The sequence below is a fragment of the Mastacembelus armatus genome, chromosome 5 (genome assembly GCF_900324485.2).
Source record: "Mastacembelus armatus chromosome 5, fMasArm1.2, whole genome shotgun sequence".
Taxonomy (NCBI): domain Eukaryota; kingdom Metazoa; phylum Chordata; class Actinopteri; order Synbranchiformes; family Mastacembelidae; genus Mastacembelus; species Mastacembelus armatus.
In genome coordinates this window covers 10309458-10322511 of record NC_046637.1, presented here as the reverse complement: position 1 = coordinate 10322511, position 13054 = coordinate 10309458, and the positions used below count along the sequence as shown (strand labels likewise).

Below are 13054 nucleotides of genomic sequence, written 5' to 3'. Positions count from 1 at the left end.
ATATTATAGAGAAAATTGTTATAATCATCTTTGGTCAAATTATGAGCTAATTAACTGTGTGAAAAAGAAAAGGGCAAAAATGAAAAATGGCAGCCTGAAATAGAATAAGTCCATTGTGGAATATTAGGGAACCAATTTTATATTTAAGCTATTTTTTTTTGACAGTCTTAACAGTAGAAAATGGGTTTAGAGAGCCACTGGTGAAAGCTTGAATGAGCTGCCACCAAGCTTTGTCAAAGTCACAGTTAAAGTAGCTGACAGGTCTTTTATGTTTAATTGTCCTGTTGCTGACTGTCTTATTCTGGCTCTAGCTCGATGCCTGTGAATGTTAATTTAAAAAATGTGGCTTGAAATCATTTCTTGTTGCTGAGATTTACTTTGCCTAAATAAAATATAACCTGGTGGCCCTGATATTTAGATCTGCAATTTTAATTCCTCTGACACATTTTAATCTTACCTCCTTGAACAAGGGTGAAATTTTGACTTTTTGGAATTGATTTTTGATCTAATGATTTTAGATTTTATATCATATATCTGATTGTTAAATTAAGAACTCCATAGTTAGAGAAGTGGATACAAATAAATAAATCCCTGCAAAATAATGTCAATAATGTTTAAAAGTCACCTCGGCCCTCTGCTGAAAAGCACTTGTTAAAATTGAGTCTGATGGCAAATGGGTCTTGAAGCCTTTTAAGGGGGCACTAGTCCTTTTGAGAAATGAATGACTTTTCATTCTGACAATCTGTCCATATTTTTATGTGGCATGAGGTTTTGTGCACAGATGCACTGTACTCGCCACCTGAACAGCTAAGCTGTCTTTTTACAGCTCTGTGTTTCAAGACAGTGAAATATTTCCTGAAAAACATTGATCCACCTGGAGCTTTATAAAAGTTTCAAAAGTTTTAATTTTTACTTCTTGCTACAGGTGTTGTCACACATTTTAAACATAAGACATTACAACTGCTGTACATGACAATAACTTTCATTTTCAGGCCACTATTTTTTTTTTTTTCAGGTTTTTGAATTTAAGCCTATGAATGAGTTGTCACCTGCAGCACCAGCTGTAGCAGCAGCACTGAATGGGCTCCCTGTCTGAACTCAGCCTTGTTGTGTGTGTGAAACTGGAAACAATGGGCGTCCACTGAGACAAGAACCATGTTCCTTAGTTGAGAGCCACTGTGAGAGGGAGGCCAGCAGGGGAGGAGGGGAAAGGCCTTTGTGTTTATGCTTGTGTACAAGAAAGAAGGGGGGTGGTGTTTAGAAAGATGTGTTTGTGAAGCAGGGTATGAGGGTGTTTATGTTGATGCATGCGTACATACTGTGTTTGTGTTTATTTTGTAGTCACTGCTTGTGTGTGGATGAGTGTTGAGTGATTGGGAAGGAGGGTGTAACGTCCTGTGTAATCTGTCAGTCCAAGTTTGAGCAGTGCTAGAATTTAAAAATGACCCTTATTAGTGATACAGACGTCAGCCATGACTTTGGTGGTTGAATAACGGCCCATCCAGTCTACTGTCAAATGAAGTCTACAACAGTTTTAATGAGGATAGAAAAGTAAATCATCTTGCTTGAAAGCTTTAATCTCTTCCTTTTGGTTTCTTACCAAAAGGCATTGAAAGTAAATTTTTATTTTGACTTTAAACCTGCGTCATATATACTGATTCAGTATAGTGTTTTTAGTACCCTTCGTGATGTTGCTTGTTTTGGGGCGCAGCGTGTGTGCCGGTATGTGTCACATGAAAACACAAACACATGACAACATGTGTGTTTGTGTGCAAACTCACAGTAAGGTCAATTCACACCCTGTTGATTGCTGTACGTGCTCATTCAGATACCCTGCTTATATTTCTAAGTCATCCTGTATTCTTTTTTCACACAGATCAGGTATTGTGATGGTATTGACATTATTATTCATCTGTGATGTAGATACCAACTACATCTTCTCATGTATTCCTCTGACTTTCCATTTCAGTTTCCAATTTAAGTTCTATTAGTATGTTGAAAATATTTTATTCTTACTGTGTGTATTATAATCTATATTTCTTGTCATTTTGTTGTGTTTTCCTGACACTGACTATCTCAAACACCAGGGGGCAGAAGTGAACCACTCTGAAAGTCACTGGACATTTGATAACTTTCATATCCATCAGAATTAATACAATTTTTTTCTTTTTTTCTTTTCTTTTCTTTTTTCTTTCCACTTACACAGCAACTGCGGCCAATTTATTGGCATTTTCACACACTGTATACATTTAGCATATAATCTATTCTGTTACTGTAATCTATTCCTTGTTACCTGTTACAATGCCAATATGCTGTATATTATCAATTACTGATGATTTTTGATTGTTTAGTCTTTGATCCAAAAAGATTAATTCAACCAAAACTTCAGTTTACAGTATTACAAGCAAACCAGCAAATCTGCATTTTTGAAAGTCTGAAATCTGCTGTATCTTGACTTGAAAAATGACTGACACAATTAATCTGCTGTCAAAATAGTTGCAGATTATTTTCCTTTCTGTCAGCTCATAAACTAACTGACTTCTTAATTCAGCTCACTAGGAGTCTCATAAAAAAAGTGTAGCTGGAGTGGAAAGAAAGAATCGGTTTATAAGCACAAACCTCATAAAAAGAAGCATTGATTACTTATTTACCCTCCTGGCCTCTTTTGTCTTTTATCTTTCCTGTTACTTAACTTTTCATCTTTCTTCTCCCTGCTTCCAAATCTATTAACAATCACTGCATTATTCCCTTACTCCATTATCAAACTTTATAGCCTGTGTCCTATCACTATAATATTCCTGCAGTGACTCTCACCCTTTGATAAGGATATAGCAATCTTATCAGTTCTATGACTTCTTTAATCTCCTCACTTATCACTTGTACAGTTTATTCCTAGAGGGACACAGTGCTCATCTGCTGTAGCCTATCTCAGCAACCAACTTCCAACACAAGTATTATTTCCCTTCTTAAAAAAACAAACAAACAAACAAACAAAAATACAGGATTACAACTGCAGCTCCCCTCTTCTCTCTGTACGTGTTTGGAGAGGCTGATCTTGCGGGTAAAACATCTCTGATATTTGAGGCGCTCCAGGGATTTAGCGAGCATGCCCAGTGCGCCCCTGTCAGCAGCAGAGCACAGCGCTGGTGCAGCATAGGAGTCATACCAAGCATAGCCTGCGTGTCAGTGCAGTCGACTTACAGCTGGCTGTGAGGAGAGCTGACGCTATTCTTTTTTTTTCTCCCTTTTTTTTGCTCTTTATCACCGTGAAACATTTACCCGCATTTCCAAACAAGTATCCTAAACTCAGTAGAATAACTGGAGGAATCCGGTTTCGATAGTATCCTGCGGTTTTTTTTGACTTTTTTAAGGGGGTGTGTAGAAAACTAAAGTTGGAGGCTGGGCCTTTAACTAGCTTTTTGGCCATCGTTTGAGCGCAGCAAAAAAAAGAAAAAAGAAAAGCTGGTCTTTTTTTTTAAACTCGATAAATGCTACTAACGAAAATGGACCTGTTGAACTACCAGTACCTGGACAAAATGAACAACAACATTGGCATCCTGTGCTACGAAGGTAAAGTGAAGTGTTTGGGCTGTTTGTGGGCGGTTGTCACGCTTGTTGTTAAAACTCTGCCATTACGCTGTGACTTAGCGCTAGCGACGCTGTTGGTCCAAGTTTTCACTCAAGTTACTGAGCCTTAGCTGTAACATTTCCACAACCTTAAGAGAAAAATGTAGTTTTTAATAAGCAAATCATAGTTAATTACATTTCTACACGTCCTCGACTGTTTGTAATACTTTTCGACGGGTTGAACTGAACGTTAACGCCAACGTAACGTAACGTACGTCATTTTTCATAGAACGTAATTAAGGTTATAACCGTCAGCAAGGTTAACTTTAGCTAGTTTTCATTTTATTTAACTATTTGCTCGTTATCCCAAAGACTTGGGTGTGTTTTTTGAGTGAGTTGTACAATTTTCTGTCTCCTCAAAGGACGACATGGCTAATTACTGAGATCAAAGGCTGAAATAACAGTCTGTAAGCCATGTGTGAATTTCATTGGCTCTGCTCCTAAGGTTGACTCATTCTGTATTACTAGTTTCACAGTTATTCTGACTCATGCTATACCATTTACACTCCTTTAACTTGGTAAATATATTCCTATAGTTATCCTGTGTGAAGCTTTGACGCCGTGTGTTGTTTTGTGATTGCAGTACAGTAGAGCAAACAAGAAGGTTTGCATTTGAAAATCTGTCTTTTTCGATAAGAGCCGTGATTTCTCTCTGCTGACACCAGGTTATCTGTAGCGTTTAGCAGTGTAGGATTTCAGGTTATGTCATGAACATAGTTAGCTGCCGTATCTCTGCGAAGTGGCTGACTTTGGCGTAGTGTAGCTCCCCTCTGCTGTTAGTGCTCACATGTCAGGCTTTGTAACATCATCCAGTCTTTCTGGGGGGGGGGGGGGGGGGGGGGGGGGGTTACTTAGATGCGAGATTCTTCCTCTATCCTGACCCTGTCCCCATGTATCATGCATAATCAGCTTCATCAGCAGTGATAAAATATTTCTTTACCTTCACAAGCATGTCTGTAGAGATTCTACAAGGACTTGTATAAATAATAATGACAATGGCGTGATTGTAAATAAAGAAGAACCGATTAAATGCAAAAGTTACAGCAACAAAAAAGAAAAGCAATTACATGATAAACTTTTCTCCTCTGTCCTTCAAATTCTCACCCCAACCCCGTGCTGCTCTTTCCTAACTAGCAGCTCATCTGCAAGAATGAACTTGTAATAGCACTGGTATTAAAATTGTGTGACAGAAAATTATTTTGCATATTTGCAAAGAGGCTGGCACCAAAGTGGCAGATGGTCTAGGACCTCTTTATAAGAGGACAAATAATTGTAGCTTGCTGCCTGTCAACATGGTAAATGCAGAGATGAGTTACTGTGTTTGCACTGACTTTACTGAAATTGATGGCAAAAGCACAAGATGCTTTTCTTGGTGGTTGAGCATGTGATTAAAGGGCTCTGTCAATAGAGTTATGTTTTTGTCAGTTTCTAATGGTTTGTAGAAAAAGTGTGCTGCTGTAAGTAAAAATGCTCAGCAGTTTAAGCCCACCTGCCATTCTTTTGAAATTTTAGTTACTGTTTCTTTTAACGCTCAGTCTTATGTGCAATGGTAAACCTGCCACCGACCTGGGATTGAAGCCATTTAGAATGGGGGGCTGGGGGTTCTGTGTGACTCCAAAGCTTCATCTTTCTCGTGTTTCATCCTATCTATGTCTGTCTGTGAACAAAATTAGAGGACTGCATAGAAGGGTACTGCTTTTTAGTGGTATTTTTATACATGTATATCCTCTGGGTGTCTCTTTCACCTGATGAATTTAGACACTATGCTTTATTTCTATCACTGGAGGCATATCTCTGCAGGATTAGGCCATCTATTTGTTTTTCTGGGGGGTTTCTGTGTGTGTTGTTTTTAGCTGACAAAGCTAAAATCAGACTTCATCATGTGCCTCATGATAAGAAAACAAAGATAAAAAACAGGGAAAAGGGCCAATCAGTAAAGAGAATGAAAGAAAGGCCCTTCATGTTCAAACATGTTGAGCTGAGAAGGGGTTGGAGGAGCTTTGTGACATTGTGGCTGCGCTGGCTTGTTATTGTATATGTGTGTGGTCAGACAAACACACATACATACATAATCTTAATACCTTTCATTGACCATATTATATTAGTGTAATAGTCACCTTAAAGTGAAGTTTAATGATTTATGTAATGATTAGATAAAATTTTAAAAGTGGCATGTGGCAAGTATCTTAATTATATCATTAAAAAGAAGCAAAAACATCAACATCAATGAAATTATTTTGTTGTTGTCCATTGTTAACTGATGAAGGAAGGCCATTCAATTGTTTATCAGCACTAAATTACCTACATCGACAGTTTGGTAAACAGCTGCTAAGTTTAGGCTTTAATCTCCTTCAGTACTACACCAAGTGATTGCTCCCATTTAAAAGCAAATGATTTTGTTTTCTGGACATAAGAAACTGTGGTGTTAATTATATTTTTGAAATGACTGTTTTAGGGGTGAAACGACATGTGTCCGCATGTTCAAATCTGCCTCTCATTCTGTAAAGCTGTTATCACTTGAGGGATGCAGGGAGATACTGTCTGTACCTTTTTTTTGTTGAGCAGGTGAAAATAAACATGGTTCAAAAACTTTTTAAAGCCAAATATATTTTTGTCAACCTATCTAACCCTTTGTCTGTCTTGTTTTCCTTTCCTCTTTCCATCAGAGATCAAACCATTTGTAACATCCGGTTTAAAAGTTCAGCTCACACAGACAAGAACATCTGTGGAAGAGCTTTTAGTATGTTTTTTTTTTTTTCCTTTCTTTTTTTGAGTATTTAAAGCATAAAACCTCTACGGACCTAAAGCACCCCACAGGGCTAAGTTCAGGTTACTAAGAAACTCAGCCAAAAATAACTACTTTGCTGCTTTGCAGTGGAAGAAGAGGACATGCTAGGACTCATCTTTTTTATGTATCAGAAGGGGAAAAAGAGAGAGAAATGGAAAGATAGAGAGGTTCACCTCCATTTGTAATCCAATCTCATCCTGATTCCAAGCTTTTTGAAGTTCTGTCAAGAGAAATAGGCTTTGATCATGTGGAGCTAATAAACTGAGAGAGCAAAGAGAGGAAAGGAAAAGAATGGAGATGAGTAGAGATGATTTAACAAAGAAAATTGTTGTGTGTTGTTTACCTGCTGAACAAATATTGCAGATATGCCTATAAACTGCAGAACTCTAAATCATTATTAATGATGCGTACACTATAAGCTGTAGCTATTTTTTTCATGTATGTCAAAGCATGGCCTCCTGTCAGTGATTGTGTGAGTACTTGCTTTTTGTTTTTCTTGTCTTTTTTTGATTTGCAGGTAAATTGGACATACTTGCAAAGTTGTTTTGGTCCTTTCTGGCGTTGGCAGTCCGCCCTTCTGTGCACTTTAATTTCACCTGCTCCTGTGCATGTATCATATTCAGTTGCATTTTTATTTCAATAACCCCATTGCATGCATTCTACTATTAAAATCCTCATAATCTCTAAGCAATTGAACTGAACATCAAAAGCTTAATGTTTGGAGTGTTTGTTATAGTTTGAAGTAGGCACACCAACCTGAACCAGCTTAACATGCTGTTGCTCAAGTTCACTATTGAGCAGCAGTTAGAGCAACAGTATCTGACTTTATACAATCAAATATCTTATTTGTTTGCAGGGGAAACATTGACAGATTCACCCCTTGCTGAGTGCTTCGGTCGTGAAACTCTGATAAGCTGTTAGGCGTCCAGATCCTGATTGGACAGTGTGGTGTTACAGTCTCTCTTCTTTCACTGCCACCCCTGTCCTGCCGATACAATGATGTCACCCTTGTTGCCATGGTGCACAGTGGGGCGAGCAGAAACATGCCAGAGTGGGAGGAGCTGGTGGTGGTGTTTGTAAGGCCATGCTAAAACTTACTATACATAGTGAGCACTGGTGAGCATTGCCCACATTCTGTTTAAATAAAAACACTTTTCTATGCACATTTATGTGTGCGTGCTGTGATGTACTGATAGAATGATTTTCAGAGATGTTTAAACTGCTTTTTACTCAGACTTTATGACCTCCAAGTGTTGTACGTCCGCATCCAAAGGAACGCTTTCCACTGTAGTTTACAGGTAACTTCCTCTCGCAATGAAGGCAACTCGGAAAATGTTGCAGTAAACAAACATTATAGGATTGTAATGTTAATAGTCTCATATTCATCCAGATTATGGAAAATTTGAACTTTAACTTCAAAAAGAAAATGCTGCAAATGTGCAAATGCACTAATGCTGCATAAATAAATCATTTTCCAAAATGTAAGCAACACTGCAGTTCATATAGTTTGTAACATAAATTGGTTTGAAATGAATCAGGAGCAATAGTTGGTTGACTGAGTAACATTAGTACCTAACTTAATTTTAGTATATTCAGTAGTTATGGAGAAAGCTGCAAGTTGTAATGGGGAGTTTTGAGGCATTATGTTTTGTTTGGGAAAAGACAGATAGAGGAGGCTGAAGTGGAAAGTCCCCGTGCTGAGACAGAGCCAGTGGTAGTTTTCCTGATTCTCCTTTTCTCTCACTCCCACTCACTGACGACTCTGTAGGTCTTCTGTACCAGGACAAGACTGGAGGGAAGTCAGACACAGAGAGAAATAGTTCACACCACACACATGTATGCAGAACCCATCCACAACTATTTCTTTCAAAACATTCATAACCAGATACTCCTCCGCTTATGCCAGAGGTTTTTGCTGCTCTCAACAAAATGTATAAGTCAACAAAATACATGGTTTGAGCTGAAACACAGACTGTACAGTAAAACACAGTTATGAAGTAGTTATTGTTGTCACCTTGTAATAAATCAGTCACCTTCTACCTGAAAATACCATAATTTGAAAAATTACCCTAATCTATGGCTAAGAACCATGTGAGAAGTGAAAGCATGTGTATTGACAGCATAATATCTGCCAGGTCTTTTGCAGTCCTGTTTGAAGTTTCCAAATGTCACGTCATGAATATCCTTTGTATAACATAGCTCTTTTTCTGCACTGCAGGTGCAATACTTTAAATTCTGTTTAGTTTTGTCTGCTTTTTCTGTTTAAGAACTGATTACCTGATTAACTGTTTCTCTTCTGTTTGTTTTCTCCCTCTCTCTCCTCCCTTTCAGGTGAAGCAGCTTTGAGGGGGGACCCCAGACTCCAGTCCCTGTCTCTGTCCTCATCTTCCTCCTCCTCATCATCTTCCTGCTCTTCGTCATCCTCCTCCTCCTCCATCTCCAACCACAGGACGGGTCCTCCTCCCATAAGCCCAACCAAGAGGAAACTGAGTGGGGACCAGGGTGACAGTGACATGGATGACAATGAACATGTGGCAAAGATGAGCCGAATGTTTGCTGCACAGCTGTGAGTATATACGCAGAGACAGTCATTTGAGGTTGTATAAATGAACAGGCACTTACACACATTCTAATAAAATCCATTATAGGGACCTTGAAATAGTTATTTCTAGATACTAATTTCCTGAAGTGCTAGAAAATTGTAGATCTTTAATCTTCTCATTTCTGTTCATCTGTTTCACACACAAGCACACTGTAGCTTGTAAAGAAGCTTCCAAGATGCTACATATGCATATCCAAAACTCGTCAAGTTTTAAAAATAAGTCTCATTTCAGTGAGACACTAGTGTTTCTGTGGACCATGTGTTTGTGGGATCCACGGAAGTCCCCGTTTGGACACTATAGTGCTACACCAGGTTTAGCTGATTCCACAGTCTTCTCCTTGTAGTCACACATGTATGGGAGCTTAGAAACAGGAACTGCACAACAGAAAAATTACATCTCCAACGTTCCCCTATTCCCACTTCCAGAGATTCCAGAGATTCTGGAGAGCAGTGGTGAAGGACTGCAGTGGACTCAGAGCAAATAAATCCCCCCCCCCCAACCCAACCTCTCGGTTTGACTGAGTCAGTCATGGGACTCCAGCCATTGCTATTTATTGCAGAGAGAGTCAAAGAGGTGTAGAGTTAGGTACAGCTGCACAGTTATATTTCCTAGTTCTTGGCAGTATGGCCTGTTGCTGAAAACAAGGATAATGTCCAGAATTAATGGTTGGTGTTGTCATTTTGTTTCATCACAATCACCTGTTTGTTGTCCCCATGACTGTAAAGTGATACAATGGAACACAGTAAATGGCATACAATGGAAGCCCTGGATTACTAACGGAGCACAATTACTAAATATGTGCGAACACAGAGGGATGGGTAGATCCAGACACAGTACACACTGTCCTGCTGGCACATACACATTTACACACAAAAACAAACTTACCTCACCATTTAGTTGAATTGAGCTTATGTACCACCTTCAGGCCTTAAAGGTAAATCTGAATACGTGTCAGCTGTTGTCAGCTTGTATTCATAGAAATGGTGAACCAGAGTTGAAATGTCAGAGTCCACAGAAGTTTCTGAAATCACTCCTGCAGTATAACCCAGACCTCTGCCAACACCCTACAATGTAACTGAACACACTTATGACTTTGTCAGGTCTTCATATTCTCCAGATTAATAATGATTTAACAATTATAAATAATATTTATTTAGTAGTTTATTTAGATCATTTATTTCCCAGAATGGAATAAAGGCTTTTACTTGGTGAATCTCCACACAGCAACATGAATTGCAAAAGCTGTATATGTTTATTTGTTTCTTTGTAGTTAGGAATCTGTGGCTGTTAAAGTTTTTCTAGTGGCACAAGGGAAAGGGTCTTTTTTCCTTTACCTTGTGGCTTGTGTAACAAAGGTTTAGCTTGTGCATCTTGACATTTGCGTAATCATCTTGTTTTCTGTTATTGATGTGTCAGTGGTGGTAGAATTAGCATTGCACTTTGCAGAGAAACCAGGCAGTAAATCCATCTTCCCACTCTGTGTTTCAGTTGTTCTTCGCTCTGATATTTCTCATGCACCATGCGGTTAACTTCTGCATACATTGCTCTTGCTCACATATCACACGTCGGATTTCAGTTGGTGTCCCAAAGTACAATGGGACTTATTGTCATATCAGCTTTCAGTTGGTTGCAACTCCTTGCCAAATCTTTCTAACACAACCACTTTGTGTAGTTAGAATTAGATGCCCTAAAAATAAAACAGTTGCAGCTTTAGCTGATGTGTACAGCTTTTAAACTGCTCCTTGAACCATGATTATTTCCTAGAAGTAAACTGTGATAAGCCATAATCCCTTTTTTTAATCTTCATTTTAATTATGACCTTCAAGTCATTTGACTCTCAGTGCTGTAATTACTACCCAAGGAAACTCAATTGCTGGGCTTTCTAGTTCACAAACTTCATTAAGATATTTATTTTATCCTGGATACCTGTTTACCTCAGGGCAATCGTAAAAAGTGTCTTATTTTTAGTCACTTAATTTGAGGTTTCTCTAAGGACATTCTTTATTCTTTCCCTGGCTAAGGTAACAGCTGAGTGACTTGTTGAAACGTGCAGAGTAAGCATCTGAAAAGTTTTCCTCCTTGTTTTCCTCAGTGTTGTGTCTGTCCAAAGAACAGTGATTATATTGATGTGGGGAATAATCTGTTGCCGTTACAGAAAATGTTAAGCTAAAAATAGTGAGAAAAAACTGTATAGAAAGCACAGTAGGACACTTTACAATCGATTCCTCTTTATTTAACATAACATGAGCTTTCTGCTTCATTTAACTCATCTGTCAGTTGTAGGTACAGTGATTAGGCTTAATTTGAAAATTACGGTCTTAGAAAAAAGCTAGACTGAAAGCCAGAGAATAAACTCATGCAACTCCCGACTTCATTCACACACACACACACACACACACACACACACACACATACACACGCGCACACAGTGTTTCGATGTCCAGAGATGGTTATCTGACACCATTTTGGCTTGTTGGATTTTGCTGGCTGCTTCTGCTTTTGTAACTCGCTTTTTTTGGGGGGACTGGTCAAATGTGATTGTTTCTGTATTTTTCAAAGCTTTACTGTTCATTATCTTCTTTTTCCACTGTAATGCTTGAATGACAATTTTCCTGGCTGTTAACTATATCAGTTGCTAAATAATGTGTCTTTTTGACAAATTTTTATTTTTATTTTTGTCTCTAAGTTCAGTCATATTTTCTTTAAGTATTGATACAGACAGACACCTGACACCTCAGATGCAGGGTGGGGCTAGGAAAGTGGAAGCTCAGGTTTCTTTTGTTGTCCAATCACAGCAGGCTTAAGTCAGGGGAGGCTGGGGTAAGAGAAAGAAAACTCTGGACCAACTTTTATAAGAGTATCTCTTTAATTTAATCTCCTTAATGCAATACAGAAAGTTTTACGGCATGGTGAATTCTACATATATATATTAAAGTAATATTATTGGCAGACTTGTATGTATTTGTGATGGGTATGTCTGCACTGAGCCCGCGTGTGTTTACATATGTTGTTGTGTGTGCTGTCCATACAAGCATGTGTGGTTGCCCATCTGTGATCATCTGTGTGTGCTGATGAGTGGGCTTCTTGTTAGGCAGCAGGGCTACTTTCTCGTTTTCTCTGGGGAGTAGGAGGAGTCTTGAACAAAGAAGCCTTATCCTATTGACTGGAGCCTGTGGGCTGGAAGCTTGCTGCGGCCTGCTCGCCTGCCTGTCACTCTGCAGTTGTAGTCCCATCAGTGTAAAAGTCCACTTACTCAGCTGTTTCATTGCTATGTAAAAGTAAGAGCCAGTCACAGAGCAAGGTTTTGTATAGGCGAAATCAGCACTAAGTGTGTTGATTTCTATAGATATTAGGAATTCGTTGTCCTTTGTTGAACTAACTTCCCTGAATAATATTGTTTTTAAAAATAGCCAGATTATGATAAAACTGAGTAGCTGAAATTATGCAGTATTTTTAGCAAACAATGGTTGAAAGTCATTGCTTGGAGCAAATTTTTGTTCTTGGTCATGCCACTTTAACCTGAGAACCAGTTCTGTTTGTTCTATTGCTGAAAAATATAGATATGAATAACGTTTCAGGGATCTGAGATCGAACGACATGCTTTTCACAGGTGTATGTTGGCTTTCTTTAATACGTATATAGCTAAAAGCACCAAACAAAGTTACTGTAGCATACAGAAAGTGCAGCTGCTTTCTACTGGGAACTTCATCAGTAAGTTGTTCTCATGGACGTTGTTCTCATGGAGGCCAAACGGGGAGAAAATAAGAGAGGGAGAGTGAGTGTGTGTGAGAAGGAGAGAGAGAGAGTGTGGCCAAGGCTAGTGAAGTCACTGTTACCCTCTTGTTTTACATGGGACTATTTACGTAGTATGTGAACATGTGGGGAAAGGAGGGAGACCATTTTTTTTCAGTGTGTCTGTTGTTTGTTTTGGCTCCTTGTTATATCCATATCCGATCTGTCCCAGCCTTGATAACAAAGGAGATTCTTTCATTTCTCTCTCTCTCTGCATTCAGTTAACTGGAAAATATGTATATGA

The 13054-nt window shown here is 38.7% G+C and overlaps 1 protein-coding gene across 2 annotated transcripts in view; it reads left to right on the top strand.

The window, feature by feature from the left end:
• Positions 1-13054, top strand: part of vgll4b (vestigial-like family member 4b) — a 36821-nt gene that overhangs the window by 12979 nt on the left and 10788 nt on the right. Inside the window, exons 1-2 of one of the 2 annotated variants that reach the window (XM_026307666.2) lie at positions 3154-3570; positions 8747-8981. In XM_026307666.2, the coding sequence (XP_026163451.1) occupies positions 3489-3570; positions 8747-8981 (317 nt within the window). In that variant the 5' untranslated portion in view covers positions 3154-3488. Of the gene's footprint in view, positions 1-3153; positions 3571-8746; positions 8982-13054 lie in introns of those variants that run through there. The other variant, XM_026307667.2, reaches the window with a different exon arrangement.